An 11,494-nucleotide genomic window follows, 5' to 3' on the forward strand; every position below is an offset into this window, starting at 1 on the left:
CAGACCTCTACCAATTCTACCAGTATCTTGTTGAAATTTGAAAATGATCGAAGATAAATAAAACTTTTGTACTTCGTGTGTCCTCTTAATGACGATGCTGTAACTTTGTACTTCAGGCAGGATGCAAGTAGGAAAAAAAACTCTTTATAGAAATTGTAATTTGATTAATTTGTCACAGAAATCACAGCAACTTCAGAACCCAAAACTACTACTGAAGCGAGTTAAAAATACAAATTTGTCATCGCTGGGAGCTATTCTAAACAAGAAAAACGTGTATTTCAAAGTAATTTATCTCAATATAAATCTAATACCAGCCATGGGTGGTCTATACAAATACCGCGCCCAGCTACCACAGACCACAATGCTGACGCAAAATATCCCCAGTGGTAGACTAATTATTGGTTAGAGTCATCTTGCAGCCAGGTTAAAAGTGGTAGGATTTCACGGTTTTCCTCTCCGTGTAACGTAAATGCGGGTTAGTTACAAGAAGTACTACACGAAGGCAAATTTCTCCCAATACTTGAGCCAGGAGTCTTCTGGCTTGGGTCCAAAATTACAAGGGTGCGGAGTTTAACATTAGTCGTAAACACAAAATTGGGTCTGCTGTTCAAAATAAAATTTAAAGAATGGAGCAGTGATGGCTCAGGGAAGAGAGCTCTCCTTCCAATGAGGAGAACCGGGTTCGAATCCCAGAGATGGCTGGTAGATATGAATTCCACATCCGGCTTGCACCGACCACAGTGTTGACGCGAAATATCCTCAGTGGTAGACGGATCCTGGGTTAGAGTAGTCAGCTAACCGTAAGGAGGTTTTCGTGGTTTCTCTCTGTAATGCTAATGTGTGATAGTTACATCAAAAAGACCTCCCCGATGCGAAATTTCTCCCAAAGTTTATCCTGGAGTTCCCTTTTTTTCTGGATTGGGTTCAAATTTACTAGGCTATGGAGTTTAACACTGGTAGACGTAAATTTTAAATTTGGTTGGCTGTTCAACGACGGTTGTAAAATATACAGATTGATTACAACTTTGTTACACACAAGTCCGGCAAACATTACTTTCTATCATTGACATGGTACTTACACTATTCTGAAAAATAAACTTCTGAATAAATTAAATAAACATATCTTCGAACATGATATAATTTAATAAATTTAAACATTTATACATTGAAATCATTTCAGCTTTTCCTAACGAACTGCCAAACTACCGAAATTTAATAAAATTTAGACAGAGTTGAGTTTTTCGCCAATTATCTTAGCCAGTTCAGCAGGCATCTCAGCAACAAAAATGTGTGATCCATTTTCAAACGGAACCAATTCAGCTTTTGGGAAGTGTTTCTTCATGGAATCCTTTGTTTCATTTCTACAATAAGAAAATAAGTCTTGTTTAATGACACGTAAAATGCATTTATAACAGATACATTTTTTTTAAAAATTTGATAAAAATTATCGTTTCTATGGGACAAATGAAAGCCAAATAGTTTAGCGTTAAGAATCACCGTAATTTAAGGAAGAACGAATCTTTAATTTTATTGAGTACAAGAGATTAAAACTTAAACTCATTTAAAAAACCCATTTAGAATTTTGTTCCCAAACACCTTCAAAATGCAAAATAACTTTAGTAGAATAAAGGAAAACACTTAGTTATACCTTAAGTTTATTTGGATAAATTTGAGTGCTTATTTGAAAGTTTATTTCAGCATAACGCAAAGCGTTTAAATAAAGCATTTGCATTAAAACTTAATTTTTCTAACGATTTGCTAAGAGACTTTTATACGAGAGATTCAGCTCTTCTACGTTAGCCTCAGTACGCAAGATTGAAACAACTGCGCATGCTTACGTTTTAGATGCTACGTTACTTTAGGTTATGCTGGCAGGATATACGCTACAAAGACACAACTACAAGCACGCTGTTTATAATTTGTAAATGCTTTGTTTAAGCCTACCTTCGAAATAAATACATGGAATGAGAGTTTGAAGAAATGTATTGACATTTAGAAATTAATCTTTTGATATTGCAATTATTGGTTCATTCAATAAAAATAATTATTAGCTTAACATTATGGTTGACTAATTACTAGTTCTATAAGAAACTAGATATTTTCGATCTTTTCAAAATTATAATTTTTTTTAACTGTACAATTTAGTTAAATAATCAATAGAAGTTTAATATTTTTAAATAAGCTGCACTCTTGATCGTTGAATTCATTGAAATACATAATGTCCCACCATTGTATACGTTTGTTTTTTGTGGTCAAAGTTAAACTGATATTAGATTACGTTAGTTATTAACCGACTGATTTTTCAAAATCTGATTTTTACTTACGCAAGTTTAATATTTCTTCCACAGACGCATGCGCATCTCACCAGAACTGCCACAAGCGCCCAAGTACGCATGCGCAATTACTTGAAATCTTGCGTACGGAAGCAAATGCAAGTTTGAAAGATCTCCCTATTATCTTACTATTTGACCTCAAATTTATGAGACCTAAAAATTTTAAGTTCTTTAGAAAATTAAGACAAAGATCTCGTAACCTCTTTAGTCTCTGCTAAACAGAATTAGAAGTTGAACTATGAATACAAAGTAACCCAGAAAAAAGTTAAATTACCAAATCAAAGCTAGCAAACTTACATTTTATAATGAGATTCGGTGCCATAAAGGAAATAAGCAGGTCCATCATACTCTCCCTGGTAATCTTCCTGGTGTTTCTCTAGGTCTTCTAGAGCTTTGGCAAGAGCGTCTGTCTCGTAAGATGCATCCCAACCCTTTGCAGTTTTCTTGTACTCAAACGTTCCCATCAAGTAGGAAGCCTTTTCCTTATCCTCTTTCTGAAATTTACAAAAAATTTGCATTATATAGAGTTAATAATGTTCTAGCTAAATTAAGTACAATGGTTAGCTGATAGAGCGGATGGAGTCCACCGTATAGGGCACATCTAATGCTAGGAGACACATTGTAACCTGCCAGCTTCTGTTATGACTTTGCCGTGTTTGGTATACTTTAAAACCTACAGGGTGCCTTTTATAGTCGTCGCCAAGCTGTCCCTTCATCCTCCCCATGTAACGCAAATGCGGGTTAATTCCATCAAAAAGTCCGCTAAGAAAGCAAAATTGTAATACCTGATACAGGAATTCTTTTGTCTTCTGGATTGGGTTCAAAATTACAAGCCTACGGAGTTTAACATAAATAGTCGTAAACCCGAAAATTGGATACGCTATTCAACGAGGGCAAAAAATAAAAATAAAAACTTCCATTATAATCGCTCCCAACTGCAGCCAAAAGGAAATAACTAAAGTATTTAAAGGCCACTGGATTCTAAACAAGCTCCCAAGCCTATAGGTTTATTTCGCTTAGGCACTGAGTGGCAAAGTGTTTACCGTCTTGCTTAACCTAAGCGATTTAGTCTGGAAATTACTCTAAAATTTGTTGTTTAAGCTATAAAGTGGATGTAAAAGTGGCTATAAAGTTCCGGGAGATCAGGATGAGTTAAATCAGATATGATTCTGATACAGACTCGCACAGACCCCAGTGTAGACTTTGAATATTCTGAATTGTAGACTGATCAAGGGTTGTTAGAATCTTTCATCCTGGCTAACCGTGGTAGATTTTCCACTATGTAATACAAATGTGGGTAAGTTTCACTAAATCTTCCACGAAGCCTAGTTTGTCCCAATGCTGCAGCCAGGAGTCTTCCGAGTTTGATTTAAAATTACAAGGCTACGTGGTTGAACATTGACAGTAAACTCAGAATGGGTTGGTCTACTACTCAACTATGGTTATAAAATAGAAGACTATTGCCCACCATGGACTGTCGTATCAAATGCGGCGAGAAAAATTACTTCGTGTGGAACAAACTGGAAATTTTGGCTTTAACTTACCATCCACTGTTCCAGTTTCTCATATAGACTTTCTACGCTTAGTCGTGTGACATCCTCTTTTAAGGTACCTTCAGGAAGTTCTTGAACGCATTTTGTCCATGTAGTCATGAACTGTTTCGTACGTTTTATGAGTTCGTTCGATACTGGCTTTGCATACATTTCCATTATAAATACCATCTCGAATCTAGCAGGCTAAAGAGAAACAAAGTTCAGTATTACTACAAATAGATTTGAAGTATTTGATCAATATTTAGTAACTTCATAATTTTCAAGTAAATTTTAGTCATTTAGAAATCTGTAAAATTAAACGTCACTTAATATTTCACATGGACCAAAAAAATCTGCTTAAATATATAGGGATGAGATTAAACCAGATGCAGGACCTTGAATAGTTTTCAAAATTCAATTATTGCAAGATAGTCTACTGCGTAAAAAGTGACAAAACATGACATCTAATATTTGCATTATATTTACTATTTTAGAAACTCAACAGTTAAGGTAAGCTCAAAATTGTTTCATTTTATAGAAAAATTGCAATCCGAACTTTCTGTAGGTCAAGTATCTTAATGTAACAAAGCACTAAAGTAAAATCCGAGAAGTAAGACAAATAACCGCTTGGAAGTCAAAGTTTAATATCTGTATTTAAAAAAATATACCTCAACGCATTTTAATAGTGAAATATTTAATGATAAACATAAATACAAAATGTATTTTTACATTGTTTAAAGACTAGGTTTAGAAACGGGTTCAATTAGAATATTTTGAAAACATGTATGGTAAAAGATTAGGAAACTTAAATAAACTCAAATACTAGATCAATAATAGCAAGCTCACTTTTGAATGTTATTAAAATAAGCTTGAGACCAAAAACAAGATAGACTGTTCCTTACACTGAGCATTTTAATCGCATTGCCTTTTACACGTTTTTACGTGCTGAAATTTAAAAATAATAGGTAGTGTTTTTTGGTAAATACAAAGTAACGCACTATTCAGATTTTTTTCACAATCCGATCTGGTTCACTGTACAATGCATCTACGGCACCAAATACACAATAGGAAATTTCACCAACATATTTTGGAATTTAGCTTTCAAGCGTAATAATCAAACGAGTAATGAAAGTTGCAAGATATAGGACAAGTTTCTCTGTTTAAAGGACTGCTTTAGACAAAGATCTCCTACGTTAACCTACGAAGAATTCTATGTTCGGAATTCCTTGTGAATAGCATATCTAACATTTCATATAATTCACTGAAATTTTTCTACTGAACTTTACCGAATTTTAAGTTGTAAGTATTACATTAACATTAAAAAGTTTCACATTTGTCAGCTAATTCAGTAGAACGAGTTTAAGTAACTAAAATGTATTTCTGAAGAAGGAAATTCCGGACATTATCCGTAGATTAACATGGAAATAAAATGTCCTGTCAAAAGGGTCACTTTAATGCCCATCTTTCAAAACTAAATTCGAGCATCATCGTTCGAATTACCCTTTAACGCAGATGGGACAACGGTGCCTTTTTATAAGTTTCCCCGACGATCTAACTAAATATATATTGTGGCAATTTATTATAAAACACAAGCTTGGTCGTTACTAAAAAAGATCAGAATTATATATTTATTAATATAAAATCTAAAAAGGAGTGAAATACACTCATTTATATTCTAAAATTGATCAATAATTTTGTAAAGTAAAAGATTCAATAAATAATTCTCTTAGATATAAATAACTGCAAATATGTACAAATTTGTGAGCATTGTTTGGAAGACTACCTTTAATGCAGAAACAGACAAATGCTGCATTTCATAGCCATAAATTATTAAGATGCTAGATATAATCACTTTTTGGCCAAAACTAATACAAAATTGAAAAGTATGCAAAATATATTAATAAAAATTATGCGTCAAAGGGTTAAAAGAGTTGGTGGCTGCTACGTATGCGTGAAACTAATATCAAAAATCTGAGAATTACATAGACTAAAGATTGTACCTCTTTTAGAGCAGCTCGAATGGCAGTCATTCCACCCATATCATGACCTACTAACACAAATTTTTCTGGCTTTTGTTCTGGCATTTGTGTTTTTATTTCATCCATTAATAGAAAGAGGTCGTCCACATTAAAACTGAAGCTGAAATCAGACTCGTTAGCATGTGTAGTCTTCCCGTGATTCCTTGCATCATACGTATAGACCTGAAAAGGCAAATACACAACTTTAAGAAAGAACTCAATAGTTTCATAAAATAATGTCTTCAAGAAAATTCTAAATTGAAGGTTGGGCTTATGAGTAAAAGAACGAGAATAAAAGAACACCTCGCCCTTTCGTAAAGTCCAATCGATAATTTTCAGCAAAGCCTAAAAAGACGCCAAATTAAATTTTTCACAAATGTCTTAAAACTATACTAAAATCGTAGTTATTCTCTTAAGGTTTTATTATTGAAATAGCTTCTATTAAATATAATTTAATATACCTTTTTGTACAGTTTATTTGCAAAAACAATAACCACATTTATTACTAATCTTGATGTTCTAAAAATTTCAGCATTTAAAAATATTTCAATTTCCATTAAATATCCGTTTACAAGACGAAACGATTTAGTGTTGAGTTTGAGACTCTTTATGCATGTACACAAATACGAAGACTAGCGTACTTTGCTTCTGAAATATAGGATCTGATGCCAAATAGTTTAAAGAAATAGAACAAGACATTACCAAATAATTTAGAGTTGATATTTTATATGCTATGAAATGAGACCATTTCAAACGGGAAAGATAAATCTCGTTTATTTGAAAAACTTAGTCACCTTTTAATAAAATTTTTAGCAATATTTCTCTTAATTTCAGCACTTTAGTTTTTAAAATTTAAAATGATAAATTTAAATTTAAAAGTGTTTTTAATACGAATGGATTAAAACAGTAACATTTGTACACATTCTATGTGATTGAACAATAACATTTTTTATATGTTAATATAAAGCAACAGATTGGGTATCCTTCTGACAAAGATTTTACTTTAGCATACAAAGAATTATATGTTTGAAATTTCCCTAATTCCTAGTTTATTTGATTTATTGAAATTACTTAAAATTTTAATTTTTAAGGTTGTAAATACCTTAAACTTTTAAAACTTCAAATTTTGAGCTTTAAGTATTTGTATAGCTAAGTTAAGAACTAATTCGATGAATATAATGCATCAGTCATTCAAATATTATATTTCTGAAAAATTCTGGACATCATTCTACGGTGAGAACAACATGTCCGTTACATGAAGAAAGTAAACTCTTTCTACCTGAAGGGAATCTTCCAAGTACCAGAAAAAAATTAAATTTACATAGTTAAAATAGTATAAAAATAAGAGCAGTCAAATACAATCTTAACTGAATATTATATGCACCTAAACAGCTAGTTTTAAGCCTACGAGTTTTAAATCTAGTTGTCGAATGAATAAGCAACAATTATCATTGGATAAAACAAAGAGACAAAACTACCGAAAGATTCAGATAACTTTAGGTATCAAATCATTCGAAATGCATTAAGATTTAATTTAAATGTTCGAAATTTGCTTACCCCATCCCTAAAGAAACTAAAATTCGTTTAGTATTTAACTTTTTCAGAGGCTCGAAAAACTTCACTAACTTTTGTATAAGACTTTTCTGCTTAAGATTACAAAGTATGTAGATTACAAAGTGGTGAAATATAATGGCAAGTAATTATATACAGATTTCGCAATTTCAACCTTAATTGCAAGCAATGATTTGAGACTACAACTAATAGCTATGACAAATTCTGAACAATAGCAAGTAATGGAGATTATGACATCTTATTGTCATTTAGATTCCAATTAGTTATAATTTGCATGAAGTTTCAAGTAATCTATCAATGTAATCCATTAAATCTGAACTGTTAGTATTAAAACTTTTAAAAACTAGACACTTCAAATTTTGAGAACTTTAGTGTAATGTTAAATCCTTAAAAATCAGTACTATAACTGAGACGTGTAAACCTTGAATTTATAACATCTGAGAAAATGGATTTTTAGACACTTTATGATTACTCAGTTGACTTTGAAACCCATGTGAAATTCGCTATAAATAGATTCGTAGATAAATCAACTGGCATAACACTATCAATCAATTTTGAATCGAAGTTTACTACAATTAGACAAAGGGGGATTCCAACTCATGATCCGACTAAGACTGAAGATATTTTACATAATCATTGTGGTCTGTGCGAGTTTGGAGTACTGTTCGTGAAGACCAGTCATCGCGCGTTAAGTTTCAAATCTAGATTACCGTATAGGGAGGCAACGCTTAACCGTCAAAACCACCATAAATATGATTTAATTTACTGCTTTCTGTTGTCTGAGGCTTATTTATAATTAAAGCATTAGTCTCTCGGACTGGTATTTACTAGAGGTGCGAATGTGCTTTCTTAGAATTAAGAGTAAGTTTAAACTTTGCCTACTTGTTAACCTGAAAGTCTAAATCCACATAGATATTTAAGAATATAGGGACATGACTAAGGTGTGCTTAATTTTGCTAGAACTTGAAACTCCACAATAATTACAAAGCCTTCAGTATTTATTCGTTTCTATATGGAGATCAGCAAAATAATTTAGTCAAATTTATTAAATCAGAAATAAAATAGCATATTTCCTACCACTTCATATTTGAAGAAGCACTCTCCTCAAAAGCGAGGGTATGTATGTTTGTGAAATTTTATAGAAATGTGTAGACTGAAAAATCTAAAATTGGTTACTCACTCTTCTTCCTGTGATATTAGCTACAGTCTTGGGAATATCAGTCCATATTTCTTTTGAGCAGAGCATAGCATGTAGGAAGATTATAGGACTTTTCTTGTCTTTTATTCCTCCAACTGGGTCAACATATTCAAAGCTCAGTGATACTGATTTAGATCTAAGGGAGAGATTAAAATTTGCTATAGCATTGAATTTCGGCAGATACAGAGCAATTCAGAAAAAGAGTTTCTCTAGACTTAAAAAGTAGTTTCGATAAGTTTAGGTGCAAGAAAGTTAGTGGAATTTTTCAAAAACCTTCAAATTTAATTTACCTAAACTTTAAAGAATCTATTTAAATGAAATAAAAGATTTAAAAAAAAAAAAGAATTTAATTTCCTTCTTAACGTTCAATTTTTAGAAGGAGTAGAATTACATTTCTTAGTTTCCTTTTAATCATGATGTTAACCTACNTAATAAAAAAGATTCCTTACGCTTCCATTCTTGTAAAGAGCACTCTTCCTCTAAGAACAACTGAAAGTAAAGATCGAAAACTGCAAACGCTCTGGTAACTAGTTGACTTTTTATAACAAAGCAAGACAGCAGACAATGACCGAGTTGAGTTGAGTTGAGTTGAGTCTTTTCCAATGATCCTTATGGGACCTCCCTGGCCGAGCGGTATCGTCCGCCAATCGTGCGAAGCTTGGAGGTAATGGGTTCGAATCCCTCTGTTGTCCTTCTCACTATTCTGCCATGCAATTTAAAAAATCAACGCAAGCGTCAAAAAATTCAAATTGTGGTTTTTATATATTTGGCATCTTTGTATGATTAAACTACATATTGCCGGGAAAAAATTAAATAAATTTTGTTTTATCAGTTTTTTGGTAGATAGGTACATTATTTACGTTGTACTAGAGCTGCACAATGAACTGTTGGTGATGGTCTGGGAAACATCTCTGAGAATGATCCGTCACAATTTTGATCTTCTGCAGAGTGGTTGCCCCGCCCTCGCTTCGGTAGCCTGATGACCTGTATGCTAAGTCGAACACTTTACGGTAGAACAGTTTAATTAATACCAATGCCTCACACCCTCGATCTCTTTGCAGGTTCATCAAAGAGGTCACCCACCGCCCTCTGACCGTAGCCAGTGATGCTTAACTTCGATGATCTACTAAGAACCGTGTCTTAAGGATCAGTCCACAGCGGGACACAAAAACTTAAATGAAATGATGAGCTAACTGCACATTATTGGCTTTTAGCGTTTGTAAAAATATTGATTTTCATGAGTAGTAATCAGTTAAGCGATAAGAATTGAGGTGATGTTACTAAGAGACTGCTTGCTATTCACTTTATAACTGAATAAAGGGTGAGAAATGACAGTTTTTAAGTATTAATTAATCAATTAAAGATTGAGAAGTGGCACTCCTTGGCTGAGCGGCTAGCTGATCTGCTAAATGCTCTGCAGCGGGGAGTTAGCTCGTTCAAGTCTCACCGTTACCCTGGATTTGTCTTGTGATATTTCTTTCTAATCTCTACGATCTGTTCTTTATTTTGACAAGGGATTACAAGTGAGAATATCCTGAGGCAAATAAGAAGCTAAATGTAGCAGTAAAATTCAAATAAAGTAGTAAAATTCAAGAGAATATTTGAAAGCTCTCTGCTTTTTTTTTCATTTTAATATTCTAAAAACAAAAAACCATCTCAAAGATTCTCTAAGCGAAACAATTTTTTAAACAATTGGAAATGTAAAGAAGTTAGTTTTCGATTAAATTTTTTTTTGGGGGGGAGGGGGAATTTTCTATCAGTGTCTTAGTTTCCTGAGGATGCTGGTCAGCTTACTAGAGCCGTCTTTGCAATAAGCACACATGCCTGCATAGGTATATGCAACAATAAAATAAATATCTCGGTGAGTAGTCACGAAATAAGCCGAATGTGCTTACTTTCAGTGCTTACTTTCAATGCTTACTTACATGCGGTACTTTCAATTAAGTAATACAAATCACTAAATCTTATCATCTTTCAGATCTAATCTTTGTCAGCTTTTTACGAATAAAAGTGAGTTTAAAATTTTTCTATCCCCAAAATCTTTTTTTTTTCTTTTTTTTTTCTTTTCTTTATACGGCAGGCACTGAACAAATGTTTTAGTGCCTGCCGTAAACATCTAACATCTTTGAGATTTATTTAAGGCTATTAATAAATATTTGTTTATAGGTTGAACGTTTCCGATTTTCGTTCCGTTGACTGTTTTGCAATTCGCTTCGCTTGGAGACTTGGCTCGCGTTTGGTTCACAATTGGCGACATTTGTGCCCGGCTAACGGAAAAGTACCAATTTTTCTCTTCTTTTTTTCAAAGAAAGCAAAAAGAAAAGTAAAAGGTGTATAGAGTAACTATCGTCTTTAACATATATTTGTAGAATCTTTGAATTAAAAAATTATAATAAGCTACTAAGAGAAGGCAAACTCATTTCCATGCAGCTGTAACAAATAAATTGGTTTTTGATCTTTTAAACTTTTTAATGCCTCATTTGCTTTTCCAGACTTTTAAAAGTATTGGTCATAACTAGAAAACAAAGAAAAATTCTTATTTAAATATTGATTGATGATTATTATAACAAGAGCTCTAAAAAGATGACTATTACGGATCATCTTGTTTCAATACGTTTTTAACAAAATCTTTTTTGCTCAATTAAAAACAAAAATATCTAGTTTTGTGTAAACTGCTTGAAATAAACTATTTAAACCTAGGCAGTTCGAATAAACTGTTTGAACTAAGAAATTTTCAATTCCTAAATTAGAATGATGTTCAAAAAATTTATAGCAGAAAAATTGTTAAAAAGAAGGAAAAAAAGCTCTTCGTCAGCAAAGTTATGTGGGAGGATATATATA

General features: G+C 32.6%; 1 protein-coding gene across 1 annotated transcript; it reads right to left on the reverse strand.

Annotated features, from left to right (window-relative positions):
• Nucleotides 1-1,124: 1,124 nt before the first annotated feature.
• LOC122268267 (sn-1-specific diacylglycerol lipase ABHD11-like) lies at nucleotides 1,125-9,256 on the reverse strand. The gene is made up of 6 exons (XM_043050371.2): nucleotides 9,103-9,256; nucleotides 8,636-8,789; nucleotides 5,866-6,066; nucleotides 3,878-4,069; nucleotides 2,631-2,827; nucleotides 1,125-1,361 (listed from the first exon to the last, which is right to left on the reverse strand). The coding sequence occupies exons 1-6, from the start codon at nucleotides 9,108-9,110 to the stop codon at nucleotides 1,223-1,225; spliced, it is 891 nt and encodes a 296-aa protein (XP_042906305.1). The 5' UTR covers nucleotides 9,111-9,256; the 3' UTR covers nucleotides 1,125-1,222.
• Nucleotides 9,257-11,494: the final 2,238 nt, after the last annotated feature.

The sequence above is a fragment of the Parasteatoda tepidariorum genome, chromosome 5 (genome assembly GCF_043381705.1).
Source record: "Parasteatoda tepidariorum isolate YZ-2023 chromosome 5, CAS_Ptep_4.0, whole genome shotgun sequence".
Lineage (NCBI taxonomy): Eukaryota > Metazoa > Arthropoda > Arachnida > Araneae > Theridiidae > Parasteatoda > Parasteatoda tepidariorum.

Excerpts from the sequence above, each read along its gene's own strand:
- LOC122268267 (XM_043050371.2), bottom strand. Across the intron at positions 2,828-3,877 it reads AGAAACTGGAACAGTGGATG|AAAGAGGATAAGGAAAAGGC; the intron begins GTAAGTTAAAGC and ends TGTAAATTTCAG. Across the intron at positions 1,362-2,630 it reads ACCGAATCTCATTATAAAAT|AAATGAAACAAAGGATTCCA; the intron begins GTAAGTTTGCTA and ends TTCTTATTGTAG.